The sequence below is a fragment of the Histoplasma capsulatum genome, assembly GCF_000150115.1.
Source record: "Histoplasma capsulatum G186AR genomic scaffold supercont2.7, whole genome shotgun sequence".
NCBI lineage: Eukaryota > Fungi > Ascomycota > Eurotiomycetes > Onygenales > Ajellomycetaceae > Histoplasma > Histoplasma capsulatum.
In genome coordinates this window covers 635,230-653,642 of record NW_025544807.1, presented here as the reverse complement: position 1 = coordinate 653,642, position 18,413 = coordinate 635,230, and the positions used below count along the sequence as shown (strand labels likewise).

The window sequence follows — 18,413 nt, the reverse complement described above, 5'->3', positions numbered from 1 at the left end:
TGGCCCATTCGATTTCTCTTCATCCCCCGCCTCGCCACTGTTTTTGTTTTCCAGTTCTTCGGGCGGCTTCTTCGATTTTCATATAATATCCTACCTTGCGTTCCATTCCCCTTAAGCATAGCGTGGCGTTTGTTGGTGGTACCATGTTTCGAGAACTTCTTATAAATTTTCATCCTGTCTTTCTCATCATGTTATTTATTACACCCGGCAATAATAAGTCTTGTTAGCCCGATAATGTTCCTTTATAATCATATATTCCTCCTTGCAAATACTAGTATGGTTGCACACCCATGTCAATAAACAACATCCAGCTTTTTGGCTCGGTTTTTTCCCTCGCAGCAAGCATCTTTCTGGATCAAATTAGCTCACCAGCTGACCGAACCCGTCCACTCTCCCGCACATGTCTTGCGATCCCGCGTCACTTGTCTGCCATATTGTATACCCCACTTGTTGTCAATAATTAATGTCAAATTTCATTATCTCATCCTAGTCATGTCGTTTTTCTATCTTCTCTCTTGGCTCATGGATCTTTCATTCAAATAAATAAATACAACAATTACAGGTGGGTAATAAAGTTGCCTTCTTTCTTTCTAATTCTTTCCTTTACTTATTTATTTATATTTTATTTTTAATATATGGCCCACGTGGGGTGCAACCGACTGGGTGATCAATAAATTTACGAAAATATATATGCTCGCCTTGGGGTATGTTGTTCCTATCCATTTGGCAACCCTTTTTTATCGCCCAGGTTTAGGAGTGTCTTATGTTCCCGATGACGATGTTTACTTCACCAATCTCTCCGCGCGTCCGTATCCTGTCTGGAGCAATATTTTCGCCACCAGCCAAATATAGTAGATTAATACACAATCTGTCTATGGCGTCCACAATTCCCCATACGAAATCGGCATTAGTAGACCCTCTCTGACGGCAAAAATGGGTTTATTGAGAAGAACTGGCAGCGGTTGATCATGGTAGTAATGCAGCATTCTTCGTACATACAGAGTTCCGCTCAAGCTATGTCGGATATGGTCTTCCGACTTTTTGAATGTAGCCTTCGATCAAAACTCTCCGTAACCTGTCGTGTTGGAGCGCTAGGTGGTTCGTCTTCCCCTGCTTCTGCTGCCGTTTCTTTTAGGCAACTGACTATTAATAACCACTATACCCCCACGTCCTTAAACTTCCTCGAAGCAACGGTGCTATCTGGGATGTAGATTATTGGGAAGAGGAGGGGGGAGGGGAAGGCAGGTATAAAGGTATAAAGGGCGGAACAATTTCAAAAGCAGTTTAAATGATGATGTAGCCATGGGGTCATACCTAATAGCTATCCAAGCCGTCACAATAGGAACCTTGTAACCGCTCCAGCCGAGTTTTCGATTGCGTGGCTAAAAGTCAGCGAGCTCACCATCCCAAAAAATCCGCAATTGTGGATGTCAGGTCCTCCTCTAGCGCAGCCTTGTCTCCAGTTTCATACATACGGAAAGATTCCTCAATTTGTGTTTTTTTTTTTTTTTTTTAAAAAAAAAATTGCTCTGCGTTTTGCTATGTTAATTCCAAATTTCAAACCCTGAAGCTTCACAGCCCCGGTGTTCGGATGTAAACTACTTGAAGGCGTGTTGAGTATATCGCCTGACGAATCAGTGGGATATCCCTATAGCCACAATCTTGGAACAGGAGCTTTGCCACTTAAATTTCACGTACGTCGGGCTAGTCGATAAGGCGATGTTGGAAATTCAGTGAGACCTTTAGCTGAGGGATGTTGTTTTCAGTGATGACATCAATACGCGACGACAAATTGGATAACTAACCCCTCGTATACTATATCTTCCCAGCCAAAGAAGCCTCTATCTAATCGTTAGGCTAGAATCGTAAGCGGAGGGGGAACATGGTGGGCTGCGTGAGAGCAGGCTGAGGAGATGGTTGTGGGGTGTTATATGTACCATACATTCGTTGTGGGATGAAATTTTAGGCTCAAGAATGGGAAGAAAATCCGATATTTGACAAAGGACACAGTGTATCTGTGGTGTGTATGTATGCACGTGCATATTTGTGGTCACTTTGGTAGGGGGCGGTTGGAGAGGAAGTTATGTTTTCACAACCCCTAAGCCTAAGTAAATTACTTTTGTATTGCATTGGACTTTCAAGCCAACAAGGAGATAGGCACAGAACCCCATGGAAAAATACACGGATCGTCAGGCAAGGAATCATTGACGGCATGTACTAATGTGCCCGCCACAATGTACTGTACATTTGCAGCACAAGGGGGTGTAAAGCACTGGGCCAATTGCGATACAACTTGTGTAATGGCCTGCTAGGATGGGGATATGCTATACAATAGAGAAACGGTATGCGTACAAATAGCTGGAGTGTTTGTCAAAATGTATTGTTCAGGCGCACATTCGTTCATTTAGTAGATAGATCCTGGGGATAAATGGAAAAGTTCCCATATAAATTCCTTGATTTGCAAGCCTAGGAATTGGGAGTCGTTGTCTTGTCCTTGGATTTGATGGGATTTCCCATCCCATATACTGTGAGAGTATGAGTCAAACAAGGGGGGATGTTTTAGTAGATTGAAACTGACATATCGATGAGGTTTAGTTCGAATTGGAGAATCTACGCGGAAATCTTCAGGCATCAAAAAGGGCTCTTTGCACCATTTTGGGCAGTAAAATATGCGATACTAGAAGTGTTGAGAACAATTCTAGAATATACAGTACATGTACATGTACCTCGAGAGAAATGAGCCGAAGTTCAAATTATTGGCGATAAGACCGTGCTGTATTGCGAGGTTCCAATTTCAGGAGGAAATTTGTCCACAAGCTATTGGATGATAGGAAAATCAGGGACCATTAAGGGGGTTCATCCGGGTGATTGCAAATTGCAAGGATGCGTTCCGCATCACAGGCAAATCCCAGGTTGCGACGGTTCATGCCCTGTGTTTGGAGTTGTCGTGGTGAGAAATGGTCAGAAAGAAGCAGGAGCACCAGTTCAGAAGAGCCGGCCAGCGAAAAAGTCCAATATGATGCCCAGATTTAAAGAGCTGTAATTTGGATATACATCATTGGGGGTTGGGGATATTGGTGAATCCCCAAATAGACATAAAAGGCGTCTGATATGCGGAATGTCTGTACGAATCCCTTTCAGGAGAGGCCTTTTTTGTGATAGGGACAATTTCTCCCACAAAGCTCCTTTGATCATAATTAGAGTAGAAGGGTAGGCAGGGGCCGGATAATGAAGGCAAGGGATCATGATAACCTGTGTTGTCTCTGGTCCTGGGTGTTCGATATGCACCTCGAACCACATAACAAGACATCCAAAAAAAGTTATGTATACTTTTGTACTGTACACAAAATACGGGGAGCTGTGTATGAAACAAGGAGATCCCAAAGGCTTTCATGCATACCAATTTGATCCCCGTTCATAGGGCATTCTGCCGCAACATAGGCAATTGCCATTGGTGATGAAAATCCCGAAAGATTGGGAAACGGAGGAAAGGATGCATAAATATGCTCTTTCCAACAAAGAAATATATTCCAGGCCGAGAAGTCGTATTTCTCTTCCGCCTTCGGTTTGCTTTCTCTTTGCTTTCTCTCATGATATTGGCTGTAGCATTCCCTGGGCCTTACGCACAAAGAAATCACAAGTTAGTCACTCCATCACGAGGAGGCTTAGCAAGTCACCACGTAGGCAGCCGGGTATCGGGATCTGCCATACCTCGCTTGTTTTAATCGCAAGTTGCTTTCCGTTAACATGCAGTTGGAACAAGGGCCTCACATTATCCATGAAATATCCCTTGGAATGGCCATCCGTTCAACCGCTGGAGTGGAACATGCTTGAGAAGAACCGAAAACGGACTCTGCAGTAAAATTTACGTAGTCGAGGCCAATAGTCATCATGAGGGAGAAAATGATCCGCTGAGGATAAGTGTGTCGGGAGAAGTTATTTAAAGCCTGGCTCGGTCGGTGATAATCGGACAAATATGGCGGCAACTACTGTCATTTCCCGTATTCGCTTCATCCTTAGCGTTCCTGCGTTTCAGGGTTTGCATTACCAACCTTGTAAAAAACCATATTAATGAACATACTATTGCATCATCCTCCCGTATCCAAACAGGAGACTGAGGGGCAGCCGTTGTCGTTACCTGCCAGCTTGGGGTTTCGATTCCTCGCAACCACCACCCATCCATTGAAATTATGCCACGAATAGCGTCCAAGATCGATGGAATGGAGCTCACATCTCGTCCTCCGGAAATGGTATCTTCAAAAGTAGCATTATTACTAAATTTTCAAATCACAAGGCCCATTCACAGCGAAAATTTGGGGCCAGCCAGAACGGGTACTCGGCATGTAACGATTGAAAATCCGGAGGCCATCTGCCACACACGCATCAAATTTGTGCATCGAGTAGAGGCCCTATTGATGGCAACATATTTTGCTGCATGAATTGAATGCATTCCACCACAACACTTCATTGTTGTCGGTGATTCCCAGTGATCAATATCAAGGATGTAAAGAGTCTTTCCCCACGTTTCCTCCCACGGCATCTGGCAGTTGTCCTTCATTGAGTGTGCCACAAATGATGAGACACTACAAGGTCTCGCTAGAAAAGCTGCCAAGGCATCTAAAAGAAGCACTATAATTAGAGTCAATCAAGTGCAGTGGTGTGCTACAAACTCAACACAGAAACGTGAATTTCCTGTACCTTCTCGAGCCGCGATCTGGTAATTGCACATATGCCATTGGTATGGACGATTATCAAGGAGTCGAGAATTTGTATGCCCTTCTGACCTGCGCGTAAAGACATCTGAATGTTTAATAATGATGGGGGCCCCGCAAATTGAAAACTTAACCGATCGATAATAATTTGCACTTGCTTGACATTAGAACTGCTTTTAGGGCCGTGCTGTGAAGACTTTGCGCTGGACTCCCGCAATTAGCTTTTCGAGCAACAAAGACGGGTATTCAGATGGTATTCACGGAATGGCGGTGTAAGGGTTATGTCGAAGGGTACGAAGAGTAGGTACAGCACATACTGACCTTAATGAATTGTACGTATCAGAAATACCCCTTCTCCCGCACAATAGCACAATCCAGAGCGTCATAAAGTCACGTCATCGCATCCAACTAGAGCATATTTTGAACGAAAATTTGATACATTTTTGCAGGCTTGCTGGTGGCTGGAGGTACGGTCTATTACCTCTCCCCACGAAGAGAACATTAAGCATGAAATGTATACCGCAGATGTTATCCCCCGCACCACTAATTCTCTTGATCTTCGGCCCTCCTCGCCTCTGGATCTAGGCACTTCGCAATGAATACCAGTTGTCCAACGCAAACGACGCAGTTGCCTTTAGCTTTTGCAGGGAGGGAACCGATTCGCCCCCACAGAAGAGGTGAAATTAAGCTAGCGGCTAGCGATGCGCTAAGTGGGTCTATACCAGAGCTCAAAATTACTACAACTTTGAAGCTAATCGAGTTTAATTCTTCCTCGTGCTGAAGTATGGTCGCTCGTTTCAAGTCATATAAAATGGACCTATACTTCGATGTATCAAACAATCCGTTCCTCGTTCATTTCTCTGTCAGTGCTGCTTTCAGAAAGCTTAGTGCAATTATACACTCTCCGCGTCGCACACCTTGAGTGGCCTTGGGGCCGCCAATGTCAATTTAGACCTCGCTTACCTACAGAATATCCTACGTATCATCCCTAAAGAGCGGTACACCTTATAGAATGGGTCGGGATTATTTAGTATGTAATAGAATGCATCCATTCGTTCATTCATTGGTGTCTGGAATCCTGGAGATAAGTGAGATTCACCACTCCCAAATTCAAGTGCGCTGAAAGAAGATGTCTCTTCAATATGGCCACCCACGCTAGTGCTCACCAGGAAGTTTGCCTTATTTTTTTCCCATTTTTCCCATTTCTTTTTCGATCGACATGAGCAAGAGGGTCGAGTCTAGCACCTAATCTGAACTGCCGCATCGATGTCCTGTCCATCGTAAGCGCCAAATATGCATCTACGAAACTATCTTTTATTTTCAATTCTCCATCAGCTACTTGCAAACGGCTTTCATAACCAACTTCGCCAGTGGCCCACTAGCCAATCATGAACTCTGGTGCCGGATGCAAAAGTGGCTTCGGGAGGAACTTGAGTCGTCGGTATTCATTACTACGTGGAAGAAGTCAGCGCTCGCAGTACCAAATACTTCGGTGGGGTGGAATGACGCTCACAAAAGGAATGTGAGAAAGTTCGACTGTACGAAGCAAGTGGATAAATTTACCTCCTACACCGCCAATTTGCCTGCTCGAAAATGATTAGCCGCTTGAACATATCGAGGTTCCGCCAGAAGTTATTGTTGGATTCACGGATCCAACTTTTCCAAGCCAAGACCTTGTCGCGTGGGATTGTCCGCCATGCTCATCAGGGCCGAGATCTGTTGAAATTTTGGCGGGCCTTTGAAACTTTCTTGGAGCTTAGAGGCAGCCCCTTTGGTATCCGGAACAGATGGTATGCAGTGGAGAGGCTGGCCACATGGCTATGGTAATAGACTGAAAGGAAATGGTTAGAGCCTTAGAGGATACTGCCAGGCTGACATCAGCGGAAACAATATCAGGAGGCCTGATGCTGAGCAAGGCAGAATTCACGTTGCACGCATTCAAAGTGGCCGGGGAAGCGTCATATCTTCTGAATCCTGATTTGTCACTTTATGTAATGCGTTTGTCAAATACAGCCCCATATCGGAAAATGGTGAAGGTGATGCAACGTTCCTAGCCCGTCAAATGCTTCCCTGGTACGCCCACATTTCCAAAATAGATAGAATGCGGGTGAGTTTTTAATTAGAAACTGGGCACAAACCTCAGAATTTCTCGATAATCTTGGCAGACTGCTTGTTGAGCAGAGTTGATACCATTTTATGCTGACAACAACCCAGGCATGGCGGCGGCAAGACAGAGTTCGCTGGTGTCGGTATTATTAATCCCCTGAGGGTCAAGCACTGCCACAAGGATGTGAGGCGGGACGATTGCTTAACTCAATAAGATGAAGATTCTCATCCAACAGGTGCGTTATACATTCTCAACTTGCAGAGTCATCATGCTTCAGTCTTGCTTGACAAATTAAGTCGACTCTTGTTTGCATCAGAGATGTCAACTGACTAAGTGCGGTTGCGGACCCGCTTTTTAAGACGTGAAAACCCCCTGACCTGAGGCAGGGAAGCACAATAATCACCCATTGGAGGAAATTCCGAAGTCGAAGGCTGCTGTATAGAGGCCCAACGGACAGGGCGTTGCCAATGCTACTCCTTTTTTCATGTCCTTTTCATGTCCGTAGTTGTTCGAAGTTTATCACTGAGTTTGATGACCCTGTTTCTTTCGGCGTTCTCTCACTCTCGCCTTACTTTGCTGGTGGTTGGTCCAACGAGAGTTGTCTCTCCTTCCAGTCACTTGGGTAGGCTTCGGAGGTTTTCATGGCAAGGAAGACAACATACTGTTCTTCTTTCCTGAGGTAATGGCGCGAAAGGGGTGGGAATGAAATAGGTTTGTGGGTCCTATAGGCTTGTCGATGCTTGCTTTCAGGGCGTTCTAGTCATTTTTAAGAATGATATATTTGCATTAGGAAACGGTGGAGCGCATCGTCGAATTTTGGATTATTTCATCAAGGGCGAAAATGATCCATCCTGCAAACAAATTATTTGTTCCTATTCCTCTTGGTCATCCAATGAAAACAGGATGCTGATTTAGAGCCCAAGATAGCAACTGCCCAGCCGTCCTTGTTTGGGAGGGCAATTGAGCTCCCCCACCTCAGCTCTATTCGTGTGCGCTTCAAAGCCTTGGATCCTTCGCTAGAGTATCAGATCACCCTCGAGTGAGCGGAGGAGGCGAAGGCTGAGATCCTTGGCCGTTATTTGCCTGTATGACAAACAAGCAGAGGCAACATTGTCTGGCATGCGGCTCGAACACTTACATCATTGTTTTTGAAAGGTGGTGTTGCTGAAACATTGGGGTAGCGAATCACCCATTGCAAAAGGAATATGCTCATTTGAAAACAGGGATGGGAATGGGAAAAAGATTGCGCAATTCCAAAATGACTAACTTTAATGAATAAATCTGCCTTTCTATTCGGCATCATCCCCTCACTGATCTTTTTGTTTCAGCTCCGGCGTATTTCCGACTTGATGGATCCATGCGTTGTTCGTTGATATTGATCCTGAGGCTCCAGGAAATGGACAAGGCAGAACACAAACTACAAACCACACCACACCAGCCATATTCGGAAACGCGGGGTAATGCAGAGGCGGGTCTGATGGGCGTGATGTCATTCGGCAAATATCCCTGCTCTTTCATACATGTTTATGCAGCGACTGATGTTGGCGCGTATGGGGGCCTCTGCGTTTTGTTCTGGAAGTCATGACATTATGGGGTAGTTTGCAGTAGAATGAAGGGGACACTGCACGGCAAGCAACGCCTACAGGTGAAGACGATCAAGACTAACTACCTCCCCGAGGCTACACACGAAACTAATTGTGAACAAGGCGCATGGCGCCCTGGTTACAAGAAAACTAAACGCCCAGAATGAATTGTCATGGAATTTCCCAATATCCTTTTCCTTGCGTTATCACATTTATTCCGGGATTTTCGATCCCATGTACTGCACATTGAGGATTTCGTTCCTGGCAGACATGCACTTTTGAGTTGATCATTGTCAACTCAACTCGGTAAGGCTGTTATTGATTTAGCGCCCATAAGGAGGAATTTGGGTTAAAAATGGGTCCTCAACAAAGGGTCCTTTAGTTTATCCAGCACGACGGACAGCGGCTTTTGCAAGGGCATGCATAAGTTGTGCAAAGAGGAGCCTGGTTCATGTCCACAAGCGAGTGGGCGAGGAAACCTGAGCTGATTTCAACGTTGGTGGCTTCTGTTAGATTCCAAGGCATGAAATTATGAACTTAAAACCCTGTTAACAGGGGAATTCTCCTCTTTAGTCTCGTGGTAAAGTCCAATTCTACAGCTTCTCTCACGCTGAGGGAAATTGAAGATGTGCAGAGACTCAGATCACATAGTGAGAGTAACTGCTGAGAAATGGTAAGAACCAAGAACGGAGGATGGGGGGGAAAGGGAGAGAGGGAACTGGAAATCGAGGCTGCATTAACCCAGTTAATCAGTATTTCACACCAGGCAACTGACTAGTAACAAGGTCGGCAGACCAGCAAGATACCAGGAAAATGGGTCCATTCCAATGATGAGGGAACTCGCCATTTCGAAAGGCAGGGAGTAGCATTAAATACCGGCGAGACCCGCGACTGAAGGTCGGGAGATTGCACTTCGCTACTGAAAATTTCCAAGTTGATTCTTTGTGCCAAGGTGTGCGTTTTTGCAGATAGAGACTTCTGGGTAAGTCCATGTGATTCTGATGGAGCTGCGACCTGATAACATGCCGAACCTAGACGTCTCCTAGAACGAGTTGTTAGTTATACGCGAGGAAAAAGTCGGGATTCTTCTCGTCGCGAAGAGATTTCGGTTGACCAACTTGGACATGAAAAAGTTCCGCGACGGCGATGGCAAAGTCTTTGGCTCCGGCGTTCGCAAGTGGTTCGCCCTTCATTCAGGCAACTTTTTGGTGCAGGGTGTGGGGGACACTAGCCCGAGTTAGTGGAGTGCATGTTACGGGTGCGGAGACATCCATCCAGGATATCGTGTTCCCCACAAACACGATATCAAACTTCCATATCAGACAGGTGTAGATAAAGAAGAGTAACACCCGGTTGAGGGTACTTTGGGCAATTGGAAAATTCCGTGATAAAAATCTTTTAAGAGGTGGTTTTAAATAGCCCGAGCAGCTTCTCAGACCTCTCCTTGAAGATGTATCCCTAAATCCCACACCATCGTGCTGATGCCTCACCACATTTCTGCCTCAACTGAATTTCAGCTCCAGCAATACTCCCCCGAGTCTGAATCAAATTACATTCTGTAAGCGCCTGCGATGGACAATCAATCTTTGAATCAGGGAAACACAAGAATGACGAGGTTGAGGACACGACCACCCAAGCCACAGCCGCCCGCACAAGTCGAGGAAGGGCCAATGGGAAGGTAAGTGGATGCCGGAAAGCGATCCAACCAAGCACGGTTTCTTACTTGGTCATTGTTAGGGTCTGACTTGGGCCGGTGTCAAAATATATAGCAGATTCCACCCCACCCAACCGCCAGCGGAGCGCCGAAACCTCGACAACAGCCACGGAGCCCCAGGCCGATCTAACCCACCAGACACCGCTGCCACCGAGACAAAGTCCAGGAAACGGTCTGCCGCCGCTGCAGAATGGGATGTGCCCCAACGATCTGGAGGAGCTGTTATTCCAGCGAGCTATTCACGTGGGAACGCGGTTGATCCAAACCAGCCCGACGCTGGTTGTCCACCTCAAACTCGAAACAATGAACAATGTATTCTGGATTTTACTATTTTCGATCCGGACGCTCCAGTGATATTTCCTAGTGATTATTACAGAATTGTAGATAAGGAAAGTATAGACCAGAAAACCCCACAGGAGGATAAAAAAGTAACACAAAAACTATTTCCCGCTGGATGGCAGCCAGGTGGAAGTATCTCAAATGAGATGAAGGAAAGTTTGATTGTCAAGTCTGCCTCTCGTGGGATCAATGCCGACCCCGAACCACCACAATTTACAACCATGATTCGCGAACGTCGAATTAATGAGACGCCGCAGCCCAACAAATTGTTGTCCGAATCCGCCAAACTATATGAGGCTATTTCGGGTATAGAACTGACATGCGCCTTAGAAGCTGCAAAAATCCAAGCTCTCGAAAAGTTGACTGCACAGCAGTGGAACAATCTGATCATGTGGCATCAGCGCCTGATTCATCGCCATCATGACCTATATGTGTGCACACAGTATCCAACAACCTGCGGAGATCTCTTCAAGCTTCTTGTTGCACACAAAATGCCTCCTCGAATGTTGCACCATGGCATCTATGCATTCCTGGAAGTTATGAAATCTCGACTCCCAGATAGTCGGAATTACATGATTCAGTTCGTCCAACATGTGTACGACCTGATGCAGGTGCTGGTAGAAAGTGCCCCCAGATTTAAAAATATGTGGTTAGAATGTCTTGGCGACCTGGCCGCTTATAGAATGTCCCTCGAGAGTACGTTTTCTGAAGAGAGAATAACGCGGGCTAAGCAATCGACGAATTGGTATTACGCGGCTGCCGACGAGAACTATGGAAAGGGAAGCCTTTACCATCGACTTGGTAATCTTGTGGCGAACGATTTGGGTCGAAAGTTCTTCTTATACTCTAGGTCTCTTATATCTACCGAACGATGCGAAAAATCTAAGAGCGGCGTTGAAAGCGCCTTTGTCGTGGCCTTACAATCAATCAACAGTCGTGGACCCATCGACCCAGGAATCCCGTCCTGGTTTGTGAGTGCGCATACTCTGCTTCTTCGCGGTGACTCAATTAGCAAGTTCATTGCGTATTCCCAGGAGTTTTGTGCTCTCTTACACCTTAGAATTGCTCAAAACCTCAAATTGAATGGAGCTGGAATGTACCTGGGAGTCCCCAACATAGCAGCAATGTTACAATACGGCGAAGAGGAGGGAATCCTTAGGAACATGTTCATAGATTCTCACAAGCTGAGCTCGGAGGCCAAACTACAACGCGCGATGCAATACTGGGCCAAACATTCTACCGATCCCCCGCGAAACACTCCGGAAGATGAGATCTCATCTCCTACAGCAACTTTCTCTACTCCTTTGGAAAAGCTTTCTTACAGCACTTATTTAGCCTTCTTCACACTTTCCACTGTTCTTTCACATACCCATATCGATGAAATTATGCCCTTTGTTCACATCTTCCTTGCCTTTATTTGGAGTTTGGCATTGGTTCCGGATGCCATGATATGCGTTGAGAGAGAAATTCCCTGGAGCAAAATTACTAAATTTTTAAATTCGTTAGACCAGGACCATGCCAGCATACTCCGGCTTGAAAGTACTAACTTCCCCATATATGATCGAACGCTTTTTTCGCAAATACCCGATGATTTCTCCATTCGAGGACAAATCTGGTCGCAAGGTATATATCCGGACAATTTCTTTCTGAACCCTCTGCCTAAAGATGAGCGCGGATTCGACACGAAATCCTCCAAGGATACCCGCAACGAGCGTTGTTTATGGTATGGATATCGTCTAGCATCGGTAAGACTTTACTCCTTATTCAGTCTTACACGTTTTAACTCCCTTATTCTCGCCATTTTTCGCTTTCACCTTCATTTTCCATTGTTTCTTATTAATTAACTAATCGGATCTCTTTAGTGTGAACGTTGGATTCAGCTGTTCACCGACGAAAAAACAGGCGACAGGGACTTTAGACTCACATCCCTCGCTGAGCACCTCGAGGCGACTGCGAAACATCCTGACGTGTTTAAGCCCACACAAGGGGCCATTCCTTCCAGATCTGGAAGATCACAGCCGGCTAGAAAAAGGAAAGACCGTTGACACACAAATGGTCATTGTAACGCCCAACGGGCCCTCTCAGGCTTGCCGTACCAGTGAGTGCACCAATTTTAGGGCAGATTGAGAATGACAGAGGGTTGGAGCAAATTTTTATTGCAGGATATACTGATACATTAGTGAAACCACTGTGTCGTGGGGCCCTTATATCAGCTGCCGGTTTGCGGGCGCACTCGACATTGCTAGTTGCGGAGGTTCCAGCTTCTCAGGCCATTGCATGTTTCCTATTCTTATTTTACAAGCACAGCGGCGCCATTTTATCAACTCGGTTCAGCATTTAATTAATTAATAAGATAGACAGTTCTCCATAATGTTATGCGGCGATGCCACGATTTCCGATTGCTGCATATATTTTTATAAAACCAAATAAATCGCGCCACTGATTTTAGATTCGGGTAACTTCAAGGTAATGGATGTTATATTTGCCTACTTCATCCTGCTTCCATTTCATTTTCTATCACTTCATTTACGCTACAATCGATCCTACTCTAGGGTATGTTTTAATGTACAGTACACCCGGGACTATTCCTTTGACTTTAATTTAATTCCCAAGCCTTTTCCGGTGGTGCTAATGGAGGGTCCAATCGGATGAGGGGGATATGGATAGCACAGATAGATGCAAAAGAATATGGTAGCCCATACATAATCTCTTAATGTCAAAATCTGGCAAGGACTCTCGCCTTTTCCCATATATATTCCCCACAAACACTCATGGCCCATGTTTACCCGACTCCCTTACGTTCCTTGGTACGCCACTTGTTTACCGTGTCAGCGCATCCTCAATGACTTACCACGCGCCCTTATCACGCGCCACTTTCCCAAGACAGGAAAGTGCATGGAATAGAAACTATCGTGACTCGGCCGTGGACACAGAAGGTCGATCCGTTTGTTGCCATCGAGAGGCAAAGCCACCGTAGGTCATAACTCTTCCCCCGGCTAATAAGCCCATAATTTTGCAGTATTGAAGAGAATACATGTATGCATGTCTGTAGTCAGTATCTGCAGATGCTCACAGATAATGGAAGGAATATCTAGTCCCTTATCCTTTCGCCCGCCGACATTTGTACATGTACATTACTCGTTACAGGCGGGCGTCAAGTAGTCCGGTCAAATTAAACTACTATAGTCTATCTGGACCTGGGAGAATTCATCACATTGCTTGGATGGAACGCGCGTTGTTTAATTACATTTGTGCAACTATGCTTTGCTCGAGAAATCAGTAGTCGAAGGTAAGGCGGATGTGACTGGCCTTTTACCTGTGATCTCCAGAAATAGCCAGTACCACCTGCGGGATCTTCAAGGGTTGGAATTCTGATATCTTGATGCGGCAATTCCCACCATCAGAGATCGCGTTCTCCAAGTGAAGGGTGGACCGGGCGCTTTTCATCTGGTCGGGAGTGTTTGTGAGGCTTGATTTCGTTCTTCACGCTGGCAACCGGTATTGGTTCAGGGGTAGACTGTATAGATTGTGGGTCTCAGCGCTCATGTCGTGCTCTCGATGTGACGATGATGATAGGAAGTATCTCGCTCTGCATGAGGCTCGATTTGAAGGGGATTGGGTTTATATCTAGGGTGTTGACAGGAGGCAGGGCAACCCCTGACCTGAATAAAAGTTGGAAACATTGACGGGGATTTGATTCCGCGGAAACCGATTCCAGACCAGTCCTTGTTCGTGTTCAGTGAACATCCGCAACAAAGCAGGCCCAGGTAAACTCGCATTAACACGAAAACTGCCTGGAGTCCCATAATTCAGGCGTAATGAATTTATGGTAGGGTTGGCGTAGGCATCCACTTTATGCTGCTTGAGCTTTAGAAACCAGGATCAGCTCTAGTCAGCTAGCTCCGCGTAATGTACAAACCATGAAACCATGCCAAAACAAATATTGAGGCATTAGAGCCTTATCAGAAACGGGTCAAACTTGTTGAAATATTTGTCAGAGTCTTCCATCGTTCCAATCCGGCTTGTTACGTGGTGCCATTTAGGCGACCGCGCCCCTCCAAAACCCCTGCAAACCTTGCAAACCCAGACAATATTACAACCCCAAAGGAAATCCCTTATTTGATATTTTCAATCCTTGTGGGAAAACGTTAACTGCAAATTTTCCTTTCGACCACACACTGGGGCGAATTTAAATCAAATGAGCTGGCCTGGATGTGTGGCAAAATCAATAAAGCCTTGTTGATTATATCACGTAGTCCTCCTTGGTCAAAGCGAATACATTAGGCCACTGGGGCAAAAAAGCTCCATCACCACCAGCGCTATATGGTCCTCCAACAGAATACCATAACGGGCCTCATGAGCGTTGGTCCTGGGAAAGGCCCCGATCATACTAACATGGGCTATTTTCCGCCTTTTGGAATTTCAGCTCGCTAACCTGTGTGCCGCGTTATACACACATTAATTGCTCGTCTGCTGCTGAGGGAAGTAGGAAAAATGACTCAGATAAGGCCACTGACACCAGCTCAAAACGGAACAATGCTGAGAGAGTCGGGAGCACAGATCAAACACGGCCAAAACCTCGCGGTATTCGACACAAAAATCTGCCTCCGGGCCGTGCCCGAGTGCCTTGCCACTGGCGAGGCACTATAAATGCCTTCCCTGTGGCATAGACGCACATCTCAGCCGTTTTTAAAAGCGATCTCTCACATTTTTGGTCGTGGCCGTTAAGTTAGCTCTCTGAAAACTTTCAACTCTCCAGTTGGAGCCAATGAGGAAGCCATTGTGCCCATTCGTGATTCAATTGGAAGTTGGTACTGCGAGATTCCAGTCTCCTGAACTGATCACAAGGATTAATTGCCTTCATCTGATTTTTCCTGCAAGGCAAATATTGCGGGCAAATGCGAGGTGAAACATACACCATTAGAGTAACTCTTGGCTCCAGAAACTTGGAAAACAAGCTGAGTGGAATAGTGACAGTAACGTTCAGTGTATGGGTGTGCGAGGGTTGCCTAGAATATGAACACAACTAGCTCCCGGGCCTAGTCGATATTATAACTGTGAAAGGGTAGACGGGGCAACATCTTTGCCTGGAACCCGATACCTTGTAACCAGAATAAAAGCACTAAAGACGGAGCCTGAGTTACATTTGTTCCTTAGGCTTCCAGTGGCTGCGCATGTGATATTCTGATGCTGAGTTATAGGGTCCCTGAACAATAACAGTGGAAGGCTGAAATATCGTAGAGCTGGGAGAAGTGAGGGTAGGCACAAAGATTGTGCCATCCCAGTTTAGCATCCACCAGAGCTGCAGGAAATGGCAGACGACCATGCGGAAATTCAAGGATTGAAGCTGTAAATCTCGTGTGAAGGGACAATCACCTGGTTGGGTCATCGGGGCACACCACAAGCACAGGACTGGAAAACCAAATTCGAAAGGCCTTGTTCGCAGGTACTCTGTTTCAATGCAGGGCTCTCTGGAACGGGCAAAGATATCCCAAGATGGCTTCGATAGCACAATGGATGATAATATGCCCGAATTTGTCGCCGAAGGGCTCGGCGTCTTGCCCAGCATAAATTGTTACTTAACAAAGTTCTTCTCACGCAACGACACAATGACAACTCGATATTTTGGCATTTCTGGATGACTTGGGGCGTCTAGATATGGGAGGGCATTATGGCATCTCCCTCGCCAGCGTAAGAGTAGTGTTCTTCGTATGGTGGCATTGCTCTTCCGTGAAGAGCACGACCTCTGACCTAGCCTAGGCTGTGGAAGACGCGGCTGAGGAGCAGTGGTATGCTGACAGAGGCAATAGGCGAAATTCATCCCTCATCGGACCTTGTGGCAGACGGTGTGTCCGTATTGCCTGCTTAGCAATGCATTACAGGCCCTCCAGTAACATAGCTGGCGTTGCAGTGGTTTCAATGTTCGTGGTGGTTGGTGGTCGAAAGAGTTGAAGATATGATGGTGGATCCACTTGTTGGTTTGGTTCCAAAGTAGTAACTAAGTAAGTAGATCGACAGGAGCTTAAACCACCAAAGGACACAGTGGCGGCTTGACAGCCTTCCAGAACCATCGCTCCCCCAACGCTGCAACCCCAAAGCCAATCGCTAATTTCTCACGACACCGCACGCAGGCTGCTTGAATGAGGGAGCAACCGTATACTCGTCGCTCGTGTCTTGGTCCATAACCATGGTGGACCTCAAAGCACTGAGCGCGATCTGCAGCCAATGCGTGGAGCTTGCCAGCAGGACTCCCCCCTCGCTGTGGATTATTTCCCTGCTATCTACATTTGCAGGTTTCATTCTTTTTGTAGGTCTAATTCCAACTGACTTTTTCCGCGTCGCTCAATTGACTAAGCCTCCTCCAGGGATATACTCTTCTCATACTCGTAGCACCACGTCCCCGCCCTCCGCTTCCCCCGGAGAAAAGATACAAAACTATTGCTCAAGATGGATCAATTACGGAGCCCCAATTGCTTCCTTGCTGGCAAGATAGCCTAGGAAACCCTACGACTGATAATACAAAAGAAATGGAGAAGGCGGAGCTGTTTATGTCCGTGGTGGTTCCCCGCATTTAACGAAGAGGATAGGTTGGGCGGGATGCTGGAAGAGGCTGTGAATTATCTTGAGAGGACTTATGGGAAACTTGCGGAATGTCAGCAAGATGGAACTTTGCTTAACGAGGTTACGAAATGCGAAAGGACTCGTCGTCGTAAACTCGATGGAGGCGCAAATGGAAGCGCAAATAGAAGCGCGGACATGCCACTCAGGGGATGGGAAATACTCGTCGTGTCGGATGGTTCTACAGATGGGACCGTAGAAACTGCATTGGCCTTTGCCAAAGACCATCAGCTTTCGCCACACCCCAAGAGCCATCCAGGACCATGGTCAACTGTCGTTGACGCGGACGGCGTACATACCCCCCCGGGGACAATCCGGGTGATCACCCTAACGAAGAATAGAGGGAAAGGCGGGGCTGTCACGCATGGTATGAGGCATGTACGCGGCCAATATGTCATCTTCGCGGACGCGGATGGTGCCAGTCGGTTCGATGACCTAGGGAAACTAGTATCAGCTTGTCAACGGATTGAAGATGTGCAATCTCGAGGACTTGCCGTCGGATCCAGAGCACATCTCGTTGGCAGCGAAGCGGTAGTTAAGGTATAGCACCCATACGCCCAATACCAATGTCACTTCTCTTCTCCACGTACTCTTCACCCACTAACAGATATACTCCGACCCAGCGCTCCAAACTCCGGAACTTCCTCATGCACTCTTTTCACCTAATCCTGCGCATACTCACCCCACCTGCCACAGCTTCGATAAAAGATACCCAATGTGGTTTCAAGCTCTTCTCCCGTGCCTCTTTACCATACATCATTCCTTACATGCACTTTGAAGGATGGATTTTTGACGTTGAAATGCTTATGCTTGCTGAATTTGCCGGTATTCCTGTGGCGGAGGTACCCGTGGGTTGGAGAGAGGTCAAAGGGAGCAAGTTGAATGTCGTCTGGGATAGTTTGGGGATGGCGTGGGGCTTGGCTATCTTGCGGATGGCTTGGGGGTTTGGCGTTTATAGACGGACTTGACCCATAGAAGTTTTGGATGTTATCAGTTCCCCTCACATTTCCTCTTTCTTGTATTTTGAATTGGTTGGCGTTTCTCACTGGGTTTGGTTCAAGTTTCCCTTTTCTTTTAGTTTCTCCCAGATGGACTACGATACGGCTAAAGATGTATAAAAAGGATATAAATGATTTGGCTCCACGTTCGATGAACGTATGGATGGGTTGTAGAGATTATCCTCATAATGAAATATGTTTGTCACAGGTTCAAAATACATGACCTCACTCACTTAGTTTGATTTTGTGACGAATGGCTTGAGTACCTTCGTGCAGCATTTGGATCCTTTATTGGAATTTTTTTTTCTCTTCTCTCCTCGTTTCACCAGGTTTCCCTCCTGA

General features: G+C 46.3%; 6 protein-coding genes across 6 annotated transcripts; 3 read left to right on the top strand and 3 right to left on the bottom strand.

The window, feature by feature from the left end:
* Positions 1-4,300: 4,300 nt before the first annotated feature.
* On the bottom strand, positions 4,301-5,214 carry HCBG_05507 (uncharacterized protein; the record flags this gene model as incomplete). Its single annotated transcript, XM_045432556.1, has 3 exons — positions 4,301-4,617; positions 4,671-4,899; positions 5,194-5,214. The coding sequence occupies 3 exons, from the start codon at positions 5,212-5,214 to the stop codon at positions 4,301-4,303; spliced, it is 567 nt and encodes a 188-aa protein (XP_045286672.1).
* A 1,091-nt stretch (positions 5,215-6,305) lies between these two features.
* On the top strand, positions 6,306-7,032 carry HCBG_05506 (uncharacterized protein; the record flags this gene model as incomplete). Its single annotated transcript, XM_045432555.1, has 3 exons — positions 6,306-6,486; positions 6,609-6,693; positions 6,927-7,032. 3 exons carry the CDS (start codon positions 6,306-6,308, stop codon positions 7,030-7,032), a joined length of 372 nt encoding a protein of 123 aa, XP_045286671.1.
* Positions 7,033-9,176: 2,144 nt separating this feature from the next.
* On the bottom strand, positions 9,177-9,595 carry HCBG_05505 (uncharacterized protein; the record flags this gene model as incomplete). The annotated part of the gene is made up of 2 exons (XM_045432554.1): positions 9,177-9,444; positions 9,468-9,595. The coding sequence occupies 2 exons, from the start codon at positions 9,593-9,595 to the stop codon at positions 9,177-9,179; spliced, it is 396 nt and encodes a 131-aa protein (XP_045286670.1).
* Positions 9,596-10,009: 414 nt separating this feature from the next.
* Positions 10,010-12,500, top strand: HCBG_05504 (uncharacterized protein; the record flags this gene model as incomplete). The annotated part of the gene is made up of 3 exons (XM_045432553.1): positions 10,010-10,080; positions 10,172-12,200; positions 12,318-12,500. 3 exons carry the CDS (start codon positions 10,010-10,012, stop codon positions 12,498-12,500), a joined length of 2,283 nt encoding a protein of 760 aa, XP_045286669.1.
* A 3,095-nt stretch (positions 12,501-15,595) lies between these two features.
* Positions 15,596-16,024, bottom strand: HCBG_05503 (uncharacterized protein; the record flags this gene model as incomplete). Its single annotated transcript, XM_045432552.1, has 1 exon — positions 15,596-16,024. The coding sequence occupies one exon, from the start codon at positions 16,022-16,024 to the stop codon at positions 15,596-15,598; it is 429 nt and encodes a 142-aa protein (XP_045286668.1).
* Positions 16,025-16,126: 102 nt separating this feature from the next.
* On the top strand, positions 16,127-18,287 carry HCBG_05502 (dolichyl-phosphate beta-glucosyltransferase; the record flags this gene model as incomplete). The annotated part of the gene is made up of 5 exons (XM_045432551.1): positions 16,127-16,146; positions 16,216-16,301; positions 16,587-16,762; positions 16,981-17,613; positions 17,697-18,287. The coding sequence occupies 5 exons, from the start codon at positions 16,127-16,129 to the stop codon at positions 18,039-18,041; spliced, it is 1,260 nt and encodes a 419-aa protein (XP_045286667.1).
* Positions 18,288-18,413: the final 126 nt, after the last annotated feature.